Source organism: Ilyonectria robusta, assembly GCF_021365365.1.
Source record: "Ilyonectria robusta strain PMI_751 chromosome Unknown BGZ61scaffold_12, whole genome shotgun sequence".
In the NCBI taxonomy this organism is placed as follows: domain Eukaryota; kingdom Fungi; phylum Ascomycota; class Sordariomycetes; order Hypocreales; family Nectriaceae; genus Ilyonectria; species Ilyonectria robusta.
The window spans coordinates 237,294-260,354 of record NW_025764446.1 but is presented as its reverse complement, the minus strand read 5'-3'; the positions used below and the strand labels follow the sequence as shown (position 1 = coordinate 260,354).

Sequence of the window (23,061 nt, the reverse complement as noted above, 5' to 3'; positions counted from 1 at the left end):
AAACTTGGCATCGAAGAAGTGAGGCAAGCAAGCAGGCATCACGTTGTGTAATGCTCCGTCGGGACTACGACGTACTTCTCCTCATTACGGGGTACGGTATGTGGTTCATCGTCCATCGTCAATTAGAGAGGGTCCTCTCACACCCCGGTCGCCCAGAAAAGGGCCCGAGAAAACGATTAATCAATCAAACAAACAAAACAACCTGCGGCGGTTGGTTTCGTCCCAAATTCTCAATGCGCCTTATCCCGGCTTCGGGGGTCCAGGTCGAGGATCCCTGCTCGAGGATCCCTTGCTCGCATCGAGCCTCGAGGGGCACGACGAGGCAGTGGGCGCGGGCTGGCCACGGCGTTTTGGTGGCCGCCTCGTCATGCGCAGTTCGCAATTTGCTTTGGGAGCACGCTTTCGCACACGGGGAGACGAAGCAAGCCGAGAAGGGAAGGGAAGTGAAGTGAAGTGAAGTGAAGGGAAGGGAGGCGGGCTCAATTTGCGGCCTCTCGTGAGGGTGAGGGTGAGGACAGCCATCCAGCGAAGCCAGCCAGCCCATCCATTGAACCAAGGATCCGATCCAACAAAGGGCAAGGTCCGCCTCACGCCTCGGGCTCCTTCGTACTAATTAGTTCGACGTGGACGACGGTCCGTGGGCCGGAGCGAAAGCCTTCACACCCAAGAGTTGGGCGGCGGCCATGGCGTAACTTTTGGGTAATCGGCTGGGAGCTGAACACGACCCGAGAGGAAGCTCGAAGTTGATGGGGATTCCCTGCAGTACAAAGTACACACGCACACGGCAGGGCAGACAACGGCGTGAAAGGACAGGATATGACAGGATAGGATGGGACAGGCATCACCCTTACAAACAGCCACAACTCTTGGGCCAGGGAATCCCACCATCGACTTGTCTGATTCCATCGTCCCATCTTGACAACCCCTCTCCTTTGTGCCCCTCCTCTCCCCCTTCCCCTATTTTTCCCCCCCGTTATTCGTCTTCTTTCTTTCTTTTCCGTGGTTTCGTCATTTGCTGTCTCGCAAGATGCGACGCATGTCGGAAAAGGCCCCAGACAGCACGACCCATCTCGGCGTCGATTGGGTCGCCGTGTTTTCTTTGTCTTTGCCAACTAAATGGAGTGGCGAAGAGTGAGGTCATCATGTGACTGGATAGAGTAACTTTTTCTGTGCTTATTGCAGCACTTTCTTCTCTGCTTGGTGTGTAGTATTACCTTGCAGTGAACAAAGAAGCATCGCTGTTAAATGTTGCATGGTTGCATCACTGAATCGCTGCATCACTGATGAATCGCTGCACGTCTAAACTACGCCCGGGCCTTGTTTGCACTGTATCTGCCAGTTACGCCGTACCCGGCAAGTTACTCCGTACATGTCTGTCCCCCTGATGGCGCGCCATTCTCAGATGCCGCATGTAGAAATGTAATTGTCCTTTCCGGGCACTCAACTCGAAGCCTGTCGCTCAACTCGAAGCCTGTAGTCCCTCGGCATCGTTCTCCTTTCCCATTATCCTGCCCCCCCTGAGTGCTCTCCCCCCCGTTTCACATCGATTTTCCGCAGCTGCCCCGGTTGGTCATCACAGGCCTGTTCCCCTTCAATCACCAGGGGCCGTAGCGTTGCAGAGCGGACAGACAGCACGGCAGAGGTGCAAAGCCGCCCAGGGATGGAACCACGCCAGCCGCTAGGCCAACGGCTACCTATTGCTGACTTTGTACTTCGTACTCCGTACTCCGTACCATACCATCAAAGCGCAGCTGGGCGAGCTAAGCCAGCCTCCTGGGCTGGGCCATACAGACTGCTTGCGGCGCAGAGGGCGGTGCCTGAGGAGAGACAGTATTAAGGTAGGCTGAGCAGGACTGTGGGCGCTTGTAATAGGTGGCCGCCTGTATTTGGGGTTTGATGCATGTAGATGCCCATCCTTTGCACCCGCTGCGTACTAACATAAAGCAATTGAAGGGAAAGAGAAAGAAAGAAAAAAAAAAAAAGGCTTCTGGCCACGCGCCCCGGCCGTCCTCCCGCCGTCTCGGTGCACCCCCGGCCGCTCACTGCTGGCTCACTGGCTGGGAACGGCTCTGGACTGGAGTCGACGGCGTTCTTTTTACCCTGGCCTGGGCTGGCTGCACGCTGAGCTCCACCTGGTAGCCCCCCCCCCCAAAGCAAGCCTGGTTTATGGCTGGGCTGGGCTGGCTGCTGCCTCCGCTGCACATCCATGATAGCACCCGTCCAGGCGCTGCAGGGCCAACAGGCTGGGCGACTGGGCGATTGGGCGCCTGTTGGCAGCCTCCTGGGGCTGGCTTTCGGCTGCTGACCTAGGTACCTACCTACCTCGTTAATACTGCTTCGACTTGGCCTTGACCTAGGTACCCTTTCCAGGACTCCACATCTCTGTCCACTCTTCTCCTCTCGTCGCACTCTGTAGGCCTGTAGCCCCCCCCTCTCTCCTCTCCCCTCCCCCCATTCTCCCGCCTCAATCCCCATTCACTCACTTGAGGTTCCCACCCGCTTGCACTTGGCCTGTCGTTCTGCTGCCCGTTAACTGCTTAGCTCAACTGCCTAGCTCACTGCCTTCTGCCAACCATCACCACCGCCTACGACGGCCTTCCTCCTTCACCTCACCTTGCCTCACCATACAACTCTCCGCCAACCAACCTCACCTCATCAGCCGCCTCCCACCCCCGAGACCTCCCCCGACATCCCGTTCCGACTCCGACCTGTTCCTCTGCCCCCGATTCAACCTCACGCTCTCTCGCCCGCTCGCCCGCGCGCCCGCCGATCAACTTATCGTCACTCTCTTCGAGGACCTGCATCCCGCATTAGGTAGTCGAGCTCCTGCCGAGGACAATGGCGGTGGTCGCAACTATCAAGTATGTCCTGCTGCCTTTTGCATTCTGCCTGCGCCATTTCTGCCTCCTCTGCCTCCTCTCCTTCATCTCCCTCGTCGAGTTTCGCCTCGAATCGCTCATCCCTTTCGCCTTTTACCGACTCCATCGTCATCATCGTCGTCGTCGCCCACCGCCTCCAGCTCTCCCCCCAACCCCCAACCCCCCGGCATCCACCCGCGCATCATCACTGCGTACCTCTCTTCTCCCCTGCTGCTCCCTGCAAAACTGTCACTGATCACTGCATGCGTCTACAGGTGCGTCGTCGTCGGCGATGGTGCTGTCGGAAAGACTTGTCTTCTCATCAGCTACACAACCAACAAGTTTCCCTCCGAATATGTCCCGACCGTCTTTGATAACTACGCCGTCACCGTAATGTGAGTTTATCTCTGCGCCCAAAGATCTACGCTTGCCCCTCGCACCCCACCAGCGATTGGTACTATTTTGGTGTCGTCGCAAGTCATCGGCCCGAGCAAATATCTCGAGAGCTGTGGCTTAGCAACATGGCGGGCGGATCTTGTCGCTTCGCATGCGGTCTTGCGGTTCTCGAACACCAACTGACTAGTTGGTGACAGGATTGGTGATGAGCCCTACACACTCGGCCTGTTTGATACCGCTGGTCAAGAAGATTACGACCGACTGCGACCTCTTTCATACCCCCAGACCGACGTTTTCCTCGTTTGTTTTAGCGTCACATCGCCCGCCTCGTTCGAAAACGTCCGCGAGAAGTGGTTCCCCGAGGTTCACCACCACTGCCCCGGCGTTCCCTGCCTCATCGTCGGCACCCAAGTGGATTTGCGGGACGACCCCAGTGTCCGAGAGAAACTCTCGAAACAAAAGATGGCCCCTGTGAGGAGGGAGGATGGCGAGCGAATGGCCAAGGACCTGGGTGCCGTCAAGTACGTCGAGTGCAGTGCGCTCACGCAGTTCAAGTTGAAGGATGTGTTTGACGAGGTATGTGATGAGAAATGGGACCCTGCGAGTGTTGTTTTGCGCCTGGGTTGGAACTGACTCGTGATATCACAGGCCATCGTTGCTGCTTTGGAGCCCCCCGCCCCGAAGAAGAAGTCGCATAAGTGCCTTGTCCTATGATTGGGGCAAGGTCAAAGCCGCGGCCCGGCGAGGGCCACCATTGTCCGTCCTCCCCTAGGCATTTGGTGACCAGACAAGGGAAGCTCCGTCGACAGGAGTCTCAACCCAGATCAGAGGGCTGTAGCGACATGCGGGACGTGGTCTGGGCAGACGAAATGAGACGGAGGGTCTGTGGTCGATCTGACACGCGGAATGAATCGGGCAATGGAACGAAGCTTGGGGAGCGGGTGTCTCGTTTCATGAGCATGGCGAAAGATGGGGCGCGTCGGCGATGAAGAGTATGGGCGCTTGCAGAGGCCGTCGAAGGCGGTGCCGGACAGTGTCTCTGTGTTTGATGAGCCAGCCTTGTGCCGTCAGTCTTTCTGCGTTTATTGGACCGGAATCTACAATGCTCTTTATTCTTGGTTCTCTCTTGAAATCTTTGGGAGGAAGCGAGAAGCGGAGAGAGGAGGAGCGAAGGCGGGGGAATTCATAAAGCCAGGCGGGAACGCTTCGATAGGACAGTTTGGCGATTGGAGTGCATTTTAAATCGATGGTCTTGTGTTGTATTTTGCAAATGATGCCGGCGCCCACAACCTATGGAGTATGGAGTATGCAGTATGCAGTTGGTGGTCTAGCTCACGGTGGATGTACCAAGCCCGCCACTCACCGACGACCAAGGTGGAGGATGTGACGTGATTTGTGTAAAATGGCTTGGGACGATTGCGACAAATCCATGGATGCCCGGGGTGGCCTCTCACCTGGGGCTGAGCTACGTTTGGGACGGTTAAGATAGGCCTCTAACTTAAGCGGTTGTTGGAAGTGGTGGAAGTGGTGGAAGTGGTGCAAGTGTTGGAGGACTAGGCAAACCTGCCCACTAACCACCCAAGATCTCTTGGACGCCGGGCCGGTGCACAGCGTGCTGACCGCCGGGATGGAGAGCGAAGAAGTCGGAGGTACTTGCCAACGTACAACAGACTAGTAGTGCCTAGAGGTCGGTAGATATGGTTCGTGGGACGAGGGAAATAGTGGGATCGCCTCCATTCTCCCTCGCACTCTTTCGGGGTCTCTTTCTCCCTACCCAGTTACTGCTCCCTGACAGGTCATGCATGGGACGGCATGCTGTGGGTTTGACAACGCAACGCCCGTCTGGGCTGCTGGGGCGGCGGCGTCTGCAGTTGCGGTTGCAGCGAGTTAGTTGCAGCCCAGGCGCAGGCTAGACGTGGCCAAGGATGCCTTTCCCCGCCCGCTGGAGTCCCGTTTGACGCCCGCCGCGGGTGAAAATTAGGAGGGCGAGTCCATTTAGCAAGTGGTGCGTGTCTGGAAACAGCAGGTAGATGTTGGAGGAACCCCGGTTGATGCTCACGATAAGCCGTGGTTGAGGTGCCTTTCCTGTCGGGACGAGATGAGCATTCCCGCATGGGAGGACGGTGATTGGGCCATCGGGCGGCCGTTAATGACCTGGCCAGAGGGCGACTTGGATCTGGTCGAGGCACACGTGAGTGGTCCTCACCGAGTGTCGATCGACGACGGGATGTCGGAGAATACCCTTGCTAGCATATACAATCCAATGCAACGATTCGGAGTAAATCGACCGTGGCAAGGCAAGGAGGAATGCGGGAATGCAGGCGAGTAAAACGGCCGCCTATCAGCAAAACCAAAAAAAAGAAGACGGGACGAGCCAAGACCGAAACACGCAGACAGGCTCCGGGCAGAAAATCGGCAAACTTACACCACCGCTAATAAGTGCCTTCTGCGAGGCATCCATAACGATTCACGCTCTACTCAAGTACAGACGATGCCTTCGCCAGTCGTCGCTGTGGGACTGCCCCCCGGCCACTCGTCGTCTTACGTATTGGATATTCTTTCGACTGAGACTGATTGGAAAGATGTAGAATACGGTGTCATCTAGAACGTAACCAGCCGTACGCCATGGGATCCCTCGCCGAACACTTCCTTGGGGATGGTGGGAAGCATAAATCTTGGGCTCTACTTACAAGGCCACTTGCACTTGTATGCCCCGATAGGGCTGTGGTGAGCCGGCCTTGACCGGGAATGCCTTCTTTCTCTGGCTGGACGAGATTTGCAAAAAAAGGAAATTTAGCCGGAAGCCCACTGCGGGGAAGAACGTCCAAGTCGGCTCCGGTGACGGTGATGCGATTGGCCAATCAACTGGGCTATCTCAGTACTATAGGGCATCTACTCGGGCGGCTCCAATTCCCCCGCGGGCATGACGGGGTCCAGCATTGGAGGGAATCTCGCTGTCTGTTGCCTCGAAATGCGGTGCCACGGATGCCGGGCTGCCCAAGCGACGCCTGTGATACGTCGAGCCGATCAGTTCGAGAGGGTGCGTGGGGCTTGGGGAATTGCCGGCGCATAATGCATCTGTTGATAGCTCGCCAGAATGTTGCAGCCCGTCCTTCCTCCGGCTTCTGACTCGGGGAGGCCGGCGGCGGCAGTGGGTATGGGGGGGTCACCGCCGGCGAGGCTGCGGGCTTTTCTTAATGACGATGTATTTATTGGCTTTGGCCTTCTCCTCCTTGATTCCTGGTTTCTTTTCTTGCTTGTGTTTCCGTTACAAGCTCTGCAAGCAACCTGCAGATACCGACCCTCGACGCCATGAAGTGTACCGCCCTCTTGAGCCTGCTGGCCCTGGCGGGGCTGTCTGCCGGGTGTGGCCATGATCATGACGACAAGGAATGGACCCAGGAGGAGTTGGCCGAGCTCCAGGCGAAATGGGGTAACGAGGTTGGTCTATATCCCTTGCTGGATCTTCCTAATTGAAGCTCGAAATGAGAGGGGGGCAGCATGAACTGACCATCCCATCATCAAGTGGTCCTTCAACGGCATCGGCACCTTCGCCCACCTCAACCACGTCAAGTGCCTCACCGAGCCCACCGAGCCCTTCGACATCGCCATCGTCGGCGCGCCCTTCGACACGGCCGTGACGTACCGCCCGGGAGCCCGCTTCGGCCCGCGCGCCATCCGCCAGGCTTCGGCCCGCCAGACGTCGTTCCGCGGCTTCAACCCCCGCGCCGGCATCAACCCGTACCAGAACTGGGCCAAGGTCGTCGACTGCGGCGACATCCCCATCACCCCGATCGACAACAACATCGCCCGCGAGCAGATGACCCAGGCCCTCAAGCAGCTCGGCCGGAGGAGGACCGTCAGCGCCCTCGCCCCCAAGCCCAAGCTCATGACCCTCGGTGGCGACCACAGCTTGACCCTTCCTGCGCTGCGCGCCCTGACCGAGGTCTACGGCAAGCCGATCCAGGTCCTCCACTTCGATGGTGAGTCTATATCTGCATCTCCGTGCTTCTAGAAACCTTAGTTGGCAACACTCATTCGCCAGCTCACCTCGACACCTGGAACCCCGCCGCCTACCCCTCGTACTGGGGCGAAACCCACTTCACCCACGGCTCCATGTTCTGGATGGCCAACCAGGAGGGCCTCCTCTCCAACTCGTCCTCTGAGCCCTCCGTCCACGCTGGTCTGCGCACCCGCCTGAGCGGCACCGACTGGGCCGACAACATCGACGACACCGCCCAGAACTGGATCCGCTTCCCCGCCGACGAGATCGACGATATTGGTGTCAAGGGCATCATCAAGGGCATCATGTCCGCGCTCGGCACTGAGAACCCTGTTTACCTGTCCGTCGATATTGACGTCCTCGACCCGGCCTTTGCTCCCGGTACCGGCACCCCCGAGCCCGGCGGCTGGACCACTCGCGAGTTCATTCGCATCCTGCGCGGTATCGAGGGACTGAACCTCGTTGGCGCCGACGTCGTCGAGGTGTCCCCTGCGTACCAGGGCAATGGAGAGGAGACGTCGCTGGCTGCCGCGCAGGTCGTGTATGAGCTGATCACCTCCATGGTCAAGCGCGGACAGCAGGATATGGGCAAGGAGGGGGATTCAGGCCACGGTGACGCCAAGGATGAGCTGTAAACAGCATGGCAGGGCAGGAATATATCGGAATCTTTCTGAGGCCAGCCAATCCTACAGCCCGGAGTGGTTGTTGGCAGATGACGTTTGAATCTGTGAGAAGATGTCGGCAATGATACTCACATGAGGATCTGCCAATTGGAGGACTGTAAAAATGAGAGCGGGTTTGCCATGTACGCCGATGAGGCATGACGGATCATGACGCATCCGATCTAACGAGATGACGGAGTCTCCGACTCGCAAGAATGTATACAATGAGCATATGTAGCGTTATGAAAGAGGAGACGAAAACCAATTGATACCAAATTGCTTATCATGACATGGTCTGCAACTCGTTAGTTGAGCAAGTACGTGATGCAGTTTCCTAGGGGCAACTGTGTTACCTCTAGGAAGTTGCCTCTGGTCTCTGCCGTTAGGAGTCGACTTCGACTACCTTTGGCAAGACATTGCTTAGTTCAAAGCTCGTCAAATATATGCCATACGATTAGGGAGGACCCGAGTACGTCTAATTCCTGGTGGAAGTTTGACCTCTCTCCTCGCCGATATCGTAGGGCAGCGCAGGCTTACTCTTGTCAAGCCGAGATCATCCTTGATGATTTTTCATGGCAGACGCCCTGAAATAGCAATCCCGATTTCCAAAGGTTGTTGTCATCGATCGTACGGATGAAGGACACGAATACGACTCGACGGCCGGGATCCTCTATATGCTTGACAAAATGTCTCTCTCGTAGTGACGTTGTTGAGGTAAACGAGAGATGGGGGATGCCATCTACCCGTCGTTCTGGCGTGTTCTCACGTGGAGAATAAGGTCTATTCCAGGGAGACAAACCCTAGCGACTGCGGGTCATAATAGGCATCGACCGTCCGATGTTGGTGTCAGAGATATTATATTGTTGGCGGCTTAATGACAATGGACAGCAATGAAAGCCATGAATTATGGTTAACCACGACAGACACACAGACCAGCGAAGGGAGTTTGCTCCTGCAGCGCCCGAATGTCATGATGACGATGAGTCCCGATAAACATCAATCAATAGGCACGTTACCTTGCCTCAGAGTGGATATGGGCCGAGTTTCTTCACAGGCATGGCGAGCCAGCACACGGGGCCAATGATGTGCGTCTTGCATGGGTTGCTGAAAGCCATGCCAGGAGGCCTGGGTGCCGCCAAGACGGACGTTGAATTAAGTCCTGACGAAGTGGACGACGCAATGCGTGAATAACCGGGCGATAGGATTAGCGAGGGCGAGTCCTAGATGGAGAGGTTGAGAGGACACATTCAATATAGTCGAAAAGCTTGCTACTTCTGGCGGTAAACGAAGTTTTCGCTTCGAGCCGTGATGGGAGAGAGTTTCAGGTGACGGAGGCGATCGCGTACTAGGCGGCACGGTTCGGTTGAGCCAGGGTCCGCTGCAGGCGAATGTCCTTGATCTAGGCCCTGAACGGGACTCAACCCCGTGGATTGGGCATCGGCTTGTGTCTCTGCCGTTGTGATGTGGAAGAAACATGTGGCTTTCCACAAGGGATGAATAAAGTCGAAGCAATGTGCAAATACCCTAGTACCTGGTCCGCGTCCGCTGGGATGGCTGAAAGGAACCCCAAAGCCACAATCATTGGCTCCCAGGCCTTTCAATCAGGCTTAATCACGGTGGCGCGATGCTTCAGCGATGCTTTCCCATTCAAGGGAGGTGGTGCCGGCTAACAATGATACTGGACCTCAATGGTTTCAATGGTTTCAATAGTGAATGAGGCCGTCCGACCAAACCAACGTAGGCTTGGCCGGAGCCAATTCGAAAAGGTGGGGATGAGGCGCTTGTGGTGAATGAGCCAAGGGATGCACGTAAGCTACTGTTTGACCGCGTATGTTGTGCGGATGTTATGTTGCGTGCTACGGATCCAGAGACGGGGTATGGAAATGATGGTGCGGCGGCACGGGAGATGGCGAGATGGTGGGATGGCGCAACGATGGGGTCGGTGGAGAGGGCCGCAGACAGGCAAAAGCCCGTGATGACATGATCGATGATTGATGGCATTTTAGAGTGCGTCCTCTTGTCCAGAATTTGTCCTTGGGGTCGGCTCGATTCCCGCGATGTAAAAGTCCGACTGGGCTAGGCTAGGTGTCGTTTCGCATCCTGTCAAGCGTTCTCTGTAAGGGAGCCGAGGGGCTGGGTGAGGAAGATGGCCATGCTTTTTTCCAGGCCCAGGAATGGAGTGTCAAGCGTAAGGCATAAAGAACGGTAGGGGTAGGGAGACCTAACACTCCAACAACCCAGGGAATGATTAAGGCGCTGCGGTGGGATTGGTGGCAATGACATAGACAGACGGCCATTGGCGGGGATGCTGTCGTGACCGTTCCCTCATGGGAGCGGGAATCGCATCGGACATCCATGGCATCCATCCATGGCATCCATGACATCCATGAGCTCCCCCTGCTGATGCTCATGCTCGGGTCTTAGGGACACTCGGAGGGCCTCGGATACTCACCAGGCCAAGCAGAGTCCAGAGGCACCCTCTCTCCTCTCCCGCAGCACTGGGTGTCGAGGTCCCACGCGGCTGGTGCATCTGGAAACGCCTGAGACACTTCCCAAAATAGAACCCCATGGTTGCAAAGGCGGTGGCCGTGGGAGGCTGACCCCCTTGCGGCTGTTTCACAGTAACTAGGGCATGCGGCGAGGAGTCCGCCGTGAATGCAAGTGGGCTTGGAATTGCTCAACTTGCCGGGCCGGTATTGTACGAGAGAATGGGGCCTCACGGGAATGCCATCGAAAGCAAGTCAAGCGCCCCCCCTTGTGCCATGATGGTTGTGAATAAGTGGTGACACGACAACGGCAGCATGGCCCAGCGCTAACCAGGCTGCTGCTTGCCAATAGTACATACGGAACACACCACCAGTCAGGTCGCTACCAAATAACGTAGTACGGGCGGTTGGATGAAAGCCAACCCAACACACGAGGGTCCCCAAGGTTTCGGGCGGCGCCAGCGTTGTGCCCGGTATATTAGCGCGTAGAAACGGACAGTACCCATTACGCCTTTCCTAGTTGCCGTTAGCTATCCGCTACTTGCTGCGTAGGGGTCCAGTTTAGGGGGGGTTGAAGAAGACAATAGGAAACTTAACAAGGGCATGGACAGCAATGGTGGGAACTTTTCTAGAAAGGGATGGGAACGAGGTGGCATCGGGAAGTGACATGAGGTGGGATCAATCTCAAGGTGGGGGGCGATCGAAATCAATGAGGGAATGATTGATGATTGTGTGACCTTATTAGGAAAGGAAGCCAGGAGTTGATGGGATGGCGTGTGCATGAATGAAATGAATGAATAAATGGTGGATGGATGAACCGCCTTGGGATGTGATGTGGGAAGATTGCTGGTTGGCTAATGAATGAAAAGGGGGCATGGAGGGCGAGTCTTGAAAGGAAAACAAGGTTTTAGAGGTCTTAGAGTCCTAGACCCAACGGTTGGGAGAGCGGAGAGCAGGTAATTGCACGGTTCTTGCCTCCCTTTGGTAGGTACTTAGGGATCACCCAGGTTCCATTCATTCATTGCCTACCTTGGGTGGGTGGTGGAATTCTGCAGGCGATGCGCTGTCAAAGCAGGCGACAGGGCTGAATTCCCGGAATACGGACGTTGAGATAGGGGAAGTTACTATGTACAGCCACCCACACAGGAGATGATGGATGACTGTGTATCTGGGCCTAATTACCTAAATTATGCCATCTCAGGTACGGAGTATTACTACGTATGCAGGTGGTCGGATAGACCAAGCTAAACCAAAATGGTAGTCGAAACACCCAGCATCGATAGACATCCCGGTTGTTTCAATCCCCATCTTTGGGCTTGCGTTATATGGATTGCGTGTTTGGAGCACGCGGCTGGCCTCAAGTACAGTACCTGGCCGCTGTTCATCACGGGTAGAGTCGCGTGGTCGTTGAGGTAGATGCATGCAAGCCGGCGCCGTGTGGGAGCGTGTGGACTTGGTGGACGGGGGATGATTGGCCGGGCGTGCACAACACGTCCTGCTACGTACGCACTAATACGCACTCCCAATGGGGGGGGGATATGACACCTAAACGGTAAGTAGGGGGGGGGGGTTCGTTCAGGGGTTCCTCGATTCACGGGCTGCTTGTGCACAAAGCCGGCTCCCCACAAAGCAGTTGAGCTGGGTACAGGACCTGTGACGGGTAATGGACGTGAGACGTGTCGACTGAATGTTGAGACCAAAGAGCTACATAGTACCGGTAGACCAAGAGACCAAGAGACCAAGATAACAAACCAAGTTCCCCCGTACGTATCGTATTCCACCCCGTTCTGTAATTACAGAAACATGTCGCACACAGCGGCCTCGTCTGGACCGCTGAGCGGTGTCAGCATCAACGACCATGCCCCCTGTCGCCGTCATTAAACTATCGCCACAGCCAATTCCAATCTCGTCCTCTTTGGGCAATCGTCCTGCGTCGCCCCAGAGCCGGTGGCCGACCGTCTCGCTTTCACCCGCCGCCGCCGCCGCCGTCGCCGCTGCTGGTGCTGGCCAATCCTCTCGGTCGATTCGATCCGTCCCCCCCCTGGCTAGGCTGATTGCCCCTGTCGCCCTCGCCCTGGGGCACTGAGGACTGGGGCGCTGGCTTTCCCCTGTGCTACGTGTTCTGGGCTCCTGTCCCCTGTCCTGTTTTGTGCTGTGGTGGTGGCCTTCTCCCCGTTTAGCCTCTCTTTTGCTCGCTGGAACTCCTCCTTACCGGGAAGGCTATTCACCTGGCCACTGCTATGTACCACGTCGTCGGTCAAGGTACCTTGTCTGGGCATGCAGCCTCCAGCTGAAGCCTCAATTGCTGGCCCCTGGCTTGTTCTGGTTCCTGTTCCTGCGCGTTCTCCGGCGCATGTTTGTCCTGTCCTGTCCTGATTCTCGGAACTCCCCCCCCCCCCCTCTCTCTAATGCTGCAACTGCGACTTGCTACAGCACACTCCCAAATGCGTCTCGTAAATACGCACACACCCCCCAAATCCCCAATGCTTCCAGCTGTCCCCTCCCCTAAAACTCCCCCCGTCGCTCTCCTAAAAAGTCCCCTTCTCAGGGCTCCTTCCACCGCCGCCAACGCCGCCACCACGCCTCAGCTCAGCGTCTGCATCTGTCTCTCTTGTCTCCGCCATCCTTTTTCGGCGTCCCTATTATTTTCTTCATTTCATATCCCTCTCTCCACCTCCACCCATATCCACCCTACCTCCTCCACCCTCACTCCCTACCCGGTCGGCTGGTCTCTTCCTCTCCCTCCCTGACCTGACGCCTCTTTTTGCCTTATTACCTGGCCTTATTTCCTACTGCTTTGTGCTTTTTCCGGCCTCAGGCTCCCCGTGGTCCTGGTTCTGGACGTGGTCGCTTTCTCCAATCCGAGCTTTCTCGCCTTCTCTCGTTGTCTCTCTCTCTTCTCCACAGTCCACCCACTCCCACCTCCCACTCACCCTCCTCCTCCAAGGACTCTCCCTCTCTCCCTTTTCCCTTCTCTCCTGGCTCGAATCCTTTGGACCCTGCCTCCGAGTTCCAGCTCAGATGCTGTTCCGTCTCGCTTCCTTCTCTTGAGACACGTCTTTCTTCGGCTTCGGTCGACGCTCGTTCTGTCTGTATTACCTTCTTAATACTTTCTCTACTTGCTTCCCCTGGATGCTCGCTTGAGCTCCCCCCTACGCGCTTCTCGCTTATTCTCCTTCGACTCTTTCGACTATTTCGATACGCTCGCTCTCTGCCGCTTATACCTCTTACCGCAGCTGCCGCCTTGCCTCGCGATCCTTCTCGACTCGGCCGAAGCTCTTAAGATTCGATCACCCTATATACATACTAAACGGTCGCTTGCTGGGACGACCTACCTCGATTCCACGAGCTGCTTCCACTTGTTCACCTTTGGATACCACATCGCCTTATAATCCTCGACTTCTGTCAGAATTACTCTGCATACTTGACTTGCTTCTGCCTTTTGAGCTCTTGAGAGCCCCTTTTCACCCACTGGCCTGTTCTAACAAGCTTGGCTGATCCTTTCTCACACTCCTTGCTTCGTGCCCTGACTCGGCACGTCCAAATCTTCACAACGGCTGTTCTCTCGCACAACGGGCGGGACTCCCTTGTCCCCCCTCATCTGCTCGGTATGCAGGACCTCAATGGACCCGTCGGCCAGCAGGGCGCCCCCAATGGCGCTCAGCAGAACCGTTACCAAGGACACGTCTCGAAGCCTTCCAACAGTGACACTGGTTTCTCCCACGGCGCCTTCAACTCGAACATCTCGGGCTTCGCTGACCGCCATCCTCGACGTGGCAACATTCCCTCCATTAACACCCAGCCCATGACCCAGCAGCCGTCTGGCAATGGAGAGAACATGGCTACCCCGGGCACTGCCTTTGACATGCAGTTCACTCCCCTTCTCCCCTCGCAGCTGCTGCTTGGAAGCCCCTTCCAGCCAGGCACTCCCGCCGCTTTTGGTAGCCCTCAGTTCCAGAGCCTCCCTGGCTTCCAGCAGGCCCAACAGCACCTCAACAACCAGCAGCAGAACGGAATGACCAGCCCGATCCAGCAGAACATCTCGCCCCAGTCTTACCAGACCATGGTTTCTCCCTCGACCTACGGAGCTCCCCAGTTCTACCCGCCGCAGTCTCCTACCGGCGGGTTCGGCATGCAGAGCCCCCTCCCTCCCACCTCCCCCGTGTCCATGGGTTCTGGCGTCGTCACCGGAACTAGCCGCACTGTCTACCTTGGCAACATTCCCCCGGATACCACTGCTGAGGAGATTCTGGGCCACGTCAGGAGCGGTCAAATTGAGTCGGTCCGCCTCTTGCCGGACAAGAACTGCGCCTTCATCTCTTTCCTGGACGCCAGCTCCGCCACCCACTTCCACTCCGATGCCATCTTGAAAAAGCTCTGCATCAAGGGTCAGGATATCAAGGTTGGCTGGGGCAAGCCCTCTCAGGTCCCGACTTCCGTCGCCCTGGCTGTTCAGCAGTCTGGCGCCTCGCGTAATGTCTACCTTGGTAACCTCCCCGAGGAAATCAGTGACGATGAGCTGCGAGAGGACCTTGGCAAGTTCGGTGCCATTGACACTGTCAAGATCGTGCGTGAGAAGAGCATCGCCTTCGTCCACTACCTGTCCATTGCCAATGCCATCAAGGCCGTCTCCCAGCTCCCCCAGGAGCCCAAGTGGCAGGCTCCCCGCCGTGTTTACTACGGCAAGGATCGTTGCGCTTACGTTTCTAAGACCCAGCAGCAAAACGCCGCTCAGTACCTTGGTATTGCCCCCGGCTATGCCCACATGCTGACCGGTGCGGACCGCGATCTCATTTCCAACGCTCTGGCTCAGCAGTCCGTTGCGGCTGCTGCCGTTGCCACCACTGCTGGCGGCATCAACAACCTCGGCAACCGAACCATCTACCTTGGTAACATTCACCCTGAGACGACCATTGAGGAGATTTGCAACGTGGTCAGGGGTGGTCTGCTTCACCACATCCGCTACATCCCCGACAAGCACATCTGCTTTGTCACTTTCATCGACCCTACCGCTGCGGCGTCCTTCTACGCTCTCAGCAACCTTCAGGGCCTGATGATCCACAACCGCCGCCTCAAGATCGGATGGGGTAAGCACTCGGGTGCCCTCCCCCCTGCCATTGCCTTGGCTGTGAGTGGTGGTGCGTCACGAAACGTCTACATCGGCAACCTAGACGAGACCTGGAACGAGGAGCGCCTCCGCCAGGACTTTTCCGAGTATGGTGAGATTGAGCTGGTCAACACTCTTCGCGAGAAGAGCTGTGCGTTTGTCAACTTTACCAACATTGCCAACGCCATCAAGGCCATCGAGGCTATCCGAGGCAAGGAGGAGTACAAGAAATTCAAGGTAAACTTTGGCAAGGATCGTTGTGGCAACCCCCCTCGCCAGATGCAGCAGAACCAGTCCCCCCGTGGCGACGGTGTCACCTCTCCTGCACCCAACAGCAACAGCAACGGCTCCCAGAACGGTGGCTCACCCACCAACGGCAACACTCCTCAACAGTCAGCAGCGCTCTTCAACGCCAACAGCAACCCCCTGACCATGTACCTCAACCAGGTCTCGCACCAGGCCCACCAGCAACAGCACCAGCAGCACCAGCAGATTGCTGTCCAGCAGAATGCTCTCTTCGGTACTGCGCAGCCCTCGCCCAGTGAGATGGGCTTGGATGTCCCTCAGCAGGTTCCCATCTCTGGCCACGGCCAATCGGCCAGCATCTCCAACGGCTTCCCTGCGAACGGTGCTGGGCCCGGAGCCACCACCATTGGTGGCCTCCTAGCCCCTGGACCTCGTGGTCAACACAACCGAGCCGTGAGCCTGCCTGTGCTTGCGCCCGGCTTCGAGAACGGAGGCAACGGAGTGCCCAATGGTGATGGCGAGCGACGCGGTCACCAGTATCAGGCCAGCTTTGGCGGCATGGGATCTGGCTTCGGTCTAGCTATCCAGGGTGGACTGAACGGATGGGTTGAGGAAGAAGTTGCCAACTAATGAACTCCTGCATCTCACAAATTCACTCTCTGCGCGGTCGAGAAGTAACGGGAAAAATTGCCTAATTGTTGTAATTGCCGAACGGGTCCTGTGCCTTGTCCTTTCATGTTGGGTTTACACACGCCTCATTTCTTTGTTTCATCCCTTTTCTTGATAATTACCTCATTCGGTGTATGATGTTGGATCTGCCTTTTCCCGGGTATTCCGCCCTGCGCGAGACGTTTTTCACCTTTGGGTTTCCTATTCCATGGGCTTGGAAAGGAGAGACGAAGGGGGAGTGTTTGTGATTAATAGTCCCCGGAGAAGCGGGGGCCTCACGGCTGAAATGTGTAGGAGAGTGCGAATTGTAGACGGCACCAGTGGTGGATAGCAGGGGTTGTATCATCTGCATGTATGTCTATTGCGGAGTATGGTTAAGTTAGGTACTATAGTCTCGAATGCGATCAGGATATGGTCAGCTCCCAATAGCTTCCGATGGCCATTCTTTCATGTGTATAATCACTTTTCATGTGCGGTCTATAACTACGGCTAGAATGACTCGCAGCTATGTCGGCGTGTTTCCATAGCTATGTAAGACCGGTCTCTATAATTTGAATAATCAAGGTCGTTCCCAGTGGCGAATACGTTTTGCCAACTCCCAAAACTCCAACAACAAAGAATGCCAAGCGGTTTATTGATCCCATTCCTTCAGTTTATTTGACATGATTAGTATCCAGCCGGCTCGGGCTTTGATGGGAAGGCCGGGTCTTTGATGTTGGTGCGGCACTGCTGTTTCCAGTTGAGAGGTGTGAACTTATCAACGATGGCCTTGAAAGCCTCCTAGGAAGAGAAGTTATGTCAGTAAAGGAGAACAATGGTCGATTGCTGAAAGATATGGCAAACTCACCAGGGTGCAGAAGGACTCGTCGCCCTCAAGGTGCTTTCCGGCCGGTTTACATCCGGGAATGGTGACGGGGTGGTCGTTATACCGCAGGCGGACATAGTAACCGTCCAGGCGTGCTTTTTCGGCGTCAGTCAGGTCGGGGGTCTTCTTGCGGCCGATGCCCGGTGGTGGTGATCCCGGGCTGGTGCCGGAGCCAGCGCCCGTAGCCCAGCCGAAGAGTGATGAGAGCCCACTAGACTTGGCGGCCGGAACAGGAGTGGCAGGAGCGGAAGCAGCTCGGTCAGCCCGGCGGAAAAGCTCGATAGCAATGTGACTGGTGAATGGGGGCCAATTATCAGTGTTGAAAGCCCCCAGGCTTGCGAGGGCACCGGCGAGTGTGGTGTCATGACAGCCGCTCATACCGAAGCGGACAGGCTGTATAGTCCCTTTGCTGGACGCGAGCTCATACTCGCCGTCGGCGGAGGAGTGCTCAGCGCTGCCAACCATGCGGGCAACGATATCGCCCAGCAGACCGCCAATGCCAAGGGTGCGGTACTCTTGACTCTCCTTGTAGCCAGCGTACCACTCCTCGACACCAATCTTCTCTATGATGCGCTTGACCTCCGGGTCGTAAAACTCCCTGGGGAGTTTCGTGGCTGGGCCGTGTGCGGCGGTGGCATTGATGCTGTCCATAACACCACTAAGACGTGGGTGGGCATCAACGGCCACACGGGGGCTGTCTTCGGGCATCCAGCGGCCAAGGCGCTTGGTCAAGAAGGCCATCTCATCCGAATCGTTCCAGCGGCCAGCAGCACGCTGGGCAAATGCACGGGCGAGGGCGGCGAAGCGGCGACAGTTGCCGTCGTTGGGGAAGAGGGTCTCATCCGCAGGAGAACGGATGAGGATGGTCGGGGGCGGGAGATCCGGTGCGCGGGAGGCCGGCGGATAAAGGCCGTGAAGGGCCTGTTGAAGAGAGTCGAGGGCGCGGGGCACGGGGGTGGCCCGGAGGTAGATCGGGGCGCCGTCGGCGAGGGCGGGCGGGAGGAAGCCGAGCTGGTCGACGTATAGGTTGCGGAGGCGGCGGCCGAGGAAGGTGGTGGTCTCGCGGCCGCGGTCGGTCAGCATGCCCATGTCGCAGATGGCATCGAGCTCGGCAGCTGGGCCGGCGGCAACAATTGCGGCGTCATCGGAGCCGAAGGTCTCGAGGCGGCGCTGCCACTCGAGGGCAGTGAGAGTCTGCGTAGTGCGGGACCCAGCGTCACCCGGGACGAGGAGCGGGCTAGTGAGGCGGCGGACGGCGGAGCAGTAGGGCCAGAAGGCCGGGAGACCGGTATTGCGGAAGCGGGCTGTGATGGGAGTACGCTCGCCGTGGCGGAGGAGGATCTGGACCTGCTGAAGGCGTAATTGAGGGGGGTAGAGAGTGGTGAGCTCAGCGTCGGTATACGACGGCCGGGGCTGGAGGGTTGACATGGCGGGTACGTATCAATCCGCAGATCGGGCGATCAATGGACTGAGACAAGAGGCTGGGGTGAGAAAGTACCAAGAAGAGATGAGGAGGCGAGGAGATGGCCCAAAATTCGGTGGTTGGGCATATGTCGAAGCGGTGGTATACACGCATGAATGGGGGGCCGATGACGGCAAGTGCGGGCCGGCCAGACTGGGGCCCCACCACGGTCGGAGCCGGACTCCGGAGCCGGGATTGCAGGCGTCTAGTCTACGAGTTGTGAAGGGTTCTTTGGTTCAGGGACGTTACAGGGGATATGTCAGACGCGAGTGGTAAATAGTAAGCAATGCGCAATGCAGTTGGCACAGCAAAGGCGATGAATAAGACTGCGGATATAGTTCGCCCGGGTACGACGGATACGGCGAGTACGAGGTACGAGATGCAAAGGAAGCGGGAGGTGAGAGCAGCAGCAGCCAGTCCCGTCAGCAGCTTGACCGAACTAATTGCTGACTGGTGATTGGACTGAAAATTGGACTGAAGTGGCGCACGTTGGCGGGTGACAAGACGTAATAGCACATCGGACGAAAGAGCCAGCTCGTTAGCTCCAAAAGCTCGGGACAGCTTCTGTGCTCCAATGTGTAGTGCCTGCTCTCTACTGTGGAAAGGAAACGTCATCTCTTACCTCATTCTCGGGCAATTTAATTCGGTCCTTTGGAAAGCCCGTCCCAGACTTTACGGCGGGGCACGATTGTGGGGGACGGACTGGATCCATAATCACATGCCGCCTGTCCTTTGACTTGGGCTCCTGCCACGCGAAGTCGTCCCAGCTCCATGGCTCCTTCCTGGAAAGGGCCCTGTGCCCGTACTTCCGGACCTGCCTCGAGAGTGTGTTGTTAATCTGCGTGGCTCAACATGTGACAATTACTCCATTCACAGAATACCTACCTTAGCTCAGTATTGCAATGGTTCCTGGATCTGCACCTCCAAGCTTTCCTCCGCAAAGAGTAGAGTAGCTTGCACCATCGTCGACAGAAACAGAAACTTCGCCTCCAGATCGCCGCTTCCATCTCTTCGGTAAGCGCCGGGCGTCTAGCTCCATATTCCCCAGACGCCAGGGTCACCTCGCCGCCGCCATTGGGCCCAAAGTCCCCGTCCCTTCACTCCGTTAGCCTAGGTACCCAATGACCTCATGGAGATGCTGACCATCTGGATCTAGGGCTCATGCTGGAAGACATCTGGAGACCGCCTGCCGGGCTCCTTCTCAGCCCGAGAGCCCGGGTAGATAACCACAGGACCCCCAAAAACCATGGCAATGGCCTATCTCGTCGTCCGTTACCTTGTCGAGTTCGGCCAAAAAAAACACCCCACGGACGAAATACACGCCTCGACTAGACCAAAGTTCGCCGAAGCTCGATCCATGCCCCGGAGTCTCCGGAAGGGGCGCAGCCAGCCGCTCCTTCGCACGCGACGAAGTCGGCGAGATTTCGAAAGCTCCACTGTATGTGCTGGTCCTACGGATCTCCCTCGTCGGCCTCACATTCTTATCTCCTCTTTTCCTTCACGTTTGCTTGCTTCATGTGCCGAGGCATTGTGATACCCTCGCTTGTCTCAATTTATCAGTCCTTAAGCAAGCGGCTGTAAACGAGAAGATCAAGACCTTGCTACCATTCCTTCGATCCTAACTCCCGTCGCCACTCTTGCAACCTGGTCTGTTCGCGCACAAAACAACCGAATTGACACAGTCACGATGGCCAACGCCTCGGTTGAGCCGATTGAAGGCCCTCAAGTCCCAGCTTGGGATGTCTTGGACACGCCAGATGACGACTCAATTATTCGGAACCTGGACGACGCCGAGGCCATCTTGCAACCTGCCCTCAGTGCCAGGGCTAGGCATTTAACCTCTCAAAACACCCCGGCAATCGAAAAGGTAGCAGCACTAGAAAGGAATAGAAGCGGTTTCTTCGATATACCCTCAGATGGTGATGGTGACTCGAGTCCCGAGCCAATCTCGTCGCCGGAGAGGTCGCCAGAGATACCCGAGACGCCAAGACTAGGTCAGTTACCAAATGGCCAGCCAGTCCGGGATCCTCTGCCTTCGCCATGGCGAGCCGAACCGAGACCAATCAACACCAAACCCTCGACATCACGTCCTTCGAAGGGAATTCTAGGGTCTGCTCTTGGGCCAACCAGGAATCGATCAAGATCGGCAGGCCAGGAGGCATTGAGAAGAATTTCAAAAGCATTCCCGTCTCTCAGCTCACCCTCACACCTCTTGCCCTCCCTCCCGAGCTCCTTCTTCTCAAGCTTTACCGATAAACCCAGCACGAGCGCCTCCAGCAAGCTCAACCAGTCGTCATCAACCACCCAGTTCCAATCTTCCAGAAATGTCCCCGGCTCAATACTATCCCAAACCCCACAGACAAGGGCTCAGACTCTTCCCACCCAAGCCAAAACTGCCAGTCCGCGGTCGATCCCTCCTTCTGGATCACGCCCGAATATACTTCGCCGGGTGACCTCCGATGATAGCCTTCTCTACCACAGTCTCTCGCGAGCATCTTCCCTCGGTAACGATGATCAATTTCATGACGTGCGTGAGATGGTCAACACCCGGCTTATGGCTCTCAAAGATAGCCTTCCATATGTGCCAAATTTCAAAATGCCTAACCTGCCAAAACTCTACCAGCAAGCCAGAAAGTCGACGCTTTCTCTCCCCACTGTGTACTCAACTGACGCTCTCGGGCAGTCGGCTGAAAATACACCGCGGGAGTCCCGAACAGCTTCAAAAGACCCATCTACGGCTCTCGATCGCGTTCTCGAAGAACTCGCGGGTGATGTAGTAATCATGGGGGGATACCGAGGATCGGTCCTGAGGTCGGCAGAGGCCCCTCACCAACAACTCTGGGCTCCGGTCAAGCTCGGTCTTAACATGCGGAAAGCCAATCTCAAGGTTGGTCTGGAGGATGAAGATGAAGAGAGGATGGAAGAGACCATCATTCCGTCTGGAATGTTGACACACATAGGTCCCATCGACATCTCACGCAAATTCATCAAGAGGTTGCAATCTTGTGACAACGCCCGTACTGGCAAGTTGCGTGTTTGGGACTACGGATATGACTGGAGACTCAGCCCTCATCTACTATCTCGAAAACTTCAAGAATTTCTTCAAAAGCTGCCTTCAAACCAGCCCGGGAACCCATCCCAAGCTCGGGGCGCCCTCGTCATTGCTCACAGCCTAGGCGGTATCATCACACGCCACGCCGTCAATCAAAGACCAGACCTTTTTTCTTCGGTCCTGTATTGCGGAACTCCGCAGACGTGCATCAACATCCTCAACCCTATGCGCCATGGTGACGTCGTCCTCTTCAACGAGAAGCTCCTGACAGCCCAGGTCAACTTCTCTATTCGCACCTCCTTTGTCTTCCTCCCGGAGAATGGGTTCTGCTTCGTTGACAAAAACACTGGCGAAGGGTATCCCATTGACTTCTTCGATCCTCAGGAGTGGATCAAGTGGCATCTAAGCCCATGCATGCAGCCGACTCTGCCGGCTTACAACCGCCAACACTCGTCCTCGTTTTCGTCCCGAATCCACTCACTGAGGCCTCGATCAGACAGCAAGGCCGACAAACAGCCGCCGTCGCCCACGACAGCTAACCACAACCCACTCACACCGCAACTCAATGGGGGCGCCGCCCATCACGATGAGCCTGCGCCTTCGGACCCCGAACGAGAGCGCTATCTCAAGTACCTAACCAAGACGCTCACCAGAGTTCGTCAGTTCCGCTCCGAACTCGCCCACTCCCCTGCGCACCAGGACGCCAACGCCTACCCGCCCCTAGCTCTCATCTATGGAAAGAGTATCCCCACTGTATACGGCGCTCAGGTTACTCACCGGGACGGGATCCGCTGCCAAGACGCCTACGACGACCTCCTCTTCCGGCCAGGTGACGGTGTTGTGCTGGCCAAGGAAGCCATGCTCCCGGACGGTTACTCTCTCGTCCGTGGCGGCCGCGTGTGCACCGAACGCGGTCACATCACCATGCTCGGCGACATGCCGGCGATGGGGCGCGCCCTTGAAGCCTTGCTCAGGGGTCGTCGCAAGGGCATTGGCCTGGGAGTTGGGCGTGCCGAGAACTAGGGGATATAAAGAGGCGGATGCCCACCGAGTCAGGTAACACTGCGCGATGCCATCTGCCCCGTCCCGCAGCTAGATACGGTATGCGATGAGATCGAGCACCAGCCCCCTTCCTCGGAGCACCAGGTTAGGTAGGGCAAGTAGGGCAAGGATAACAGAAGGAAGACAGTCATGGAAGAAAAGTGTGGATGAATTAATGAACAACGAAACGGTATATCCGTTGTACATGCATTAT

The 23,061-nt window shown here is 56.7% G+C and overlaps 7 protein-coding genes across 7 annotated transcripts; 4 read left to right on the top strand and 3 right to left on the bottom strand.

The window, feature by feature from the left end:
* Positions 1-89: 89 nt before the first annotated feature.
* On the bottom strand, positions 90-900 carry BGZ61DRAFT_453545 (uncharacterized protein). Its single transcript, XM_046246086.1, has one exon. The coding sequence runs from the start codon at positions 542-544 to the stop codon at positions 185-187; it is 360 nt and encodes a 119-aa protein (XP_046103094.1). The 5' UTR covers positions 545-900; the 3' UTR covers positions 90-184.
* Positions 523-900, bottom strand: BGZ61DRAFT_44940 (uncharacterized protein). Its single transcript, XM_046245610.1, has one exon. The coding sequence runs from the start codon at positions 840-842 to the stop codon at positions 588-590; it is 255 nt and encodes an 84-aa protein (XP_046103095.1). The 5' UTR covers positions 843-900; the 3' UTR covers positions 523-587.
* Positions 901-2,838: 1,938 nt separating this feature from the next.
* On the top strand, positions 2,839-3,968 carry BGZ61DRAFT_533425 (cell division control protein 42; the record flags this gene model as incomplete). Its single annotated transcript, XM_046254003.1, has 4 exons — positions 2,839-2,861; positions 3,134-3,253; positions 3,452-3,830; positions 3,903-3,968. The coding sequence occupies 4 exons, from the start codon at positions 2,839-2,841 to the stop codon at positions 3,966-3,968; spliced, it is 588 nt and encodes a 195-aa protein (XP_046103093.1).
* Positions 3,969-6,566: 2,598 nt separating this feature from the next.
* On the top strand, positions 6,567-7,892 carry BGZ61DRAFT_533424 (arginase family-domain-containing protein; the record flags this gene model as incomplete). The annotated part of the gene is made up of 3 exons (XM_046254002.1): positions 6,567-6,695; positions 6,781-7,237; positions 7,300-7,892. 3 exons carry the CDS (start codon positions 6,567-6,569, stop codon positions 7,890-7,892), a joined length of 1,179 nt encoding a protein of 392 aa, XP_046103092.1.
* A 5,693-nt stretch (positions 7,893-13,585) lies between these two features.
* BGZ61DRAFT_44817 (uncharacterized protein) lies at positions 13,586-16,467 on the top strand. The gene has a single exon (XM_046245438.1). The coding sequence runs from the start codon at positions 14,016-14,018 to the stop codon at positions 16,386-16,388; it is 2,373 nt and encodes a 790-aa protein (XP_046103091.1). The 5' UTR covers positions 13,586-14,015; the 3' UTR covers positions 16,389-16,467.
* Positions 16,468-16,840: 373 nt separating this feature from the next.
* On the bottom strand, positions 16,841-19,035 carry BGZ61DRAFT_422013 (histidine phosphatase superfamily). The gene is made up of 2 exons (XM_046243523.1): positions 17,275-19,035; positions 16,841-17,207 (listed from the first exon to the last, which is right to left on the bottom strand). The coding sequence occupies exons 1-2, from the start codon at positions 18,718-18,720 to the stop codon at positions 17,094-17,096; spliced, it is 1,560 nt and encodes a 519-aa protein (XP_046103090.1). The 5' UTR covers positions 18,721-19,035; the 3' UTR covers positions 16,841-17,093.
* Positions 19,036-20,441: 1,406 nt separating this feature from the next.
* BGZ61DRAFT_533421 (uncharacterized protein) lies at positions 20,442-22,829 on the top strand (the record flags this gene model as incomplete). Its single annotated transcript, XM_046254001.1, has 1 exon — positions 20,442-22,829. The coding sequence occupies one exon, from the start codon at positions 20,442-20,444 to the stop codon at positions 22,827-22,829; it is 2,388 nt and encodes a 795-aa protein (XP_046103089.1).
* Between the last annotated feature and the right edge of the window lie 232 nt (positions 22,830-23,061).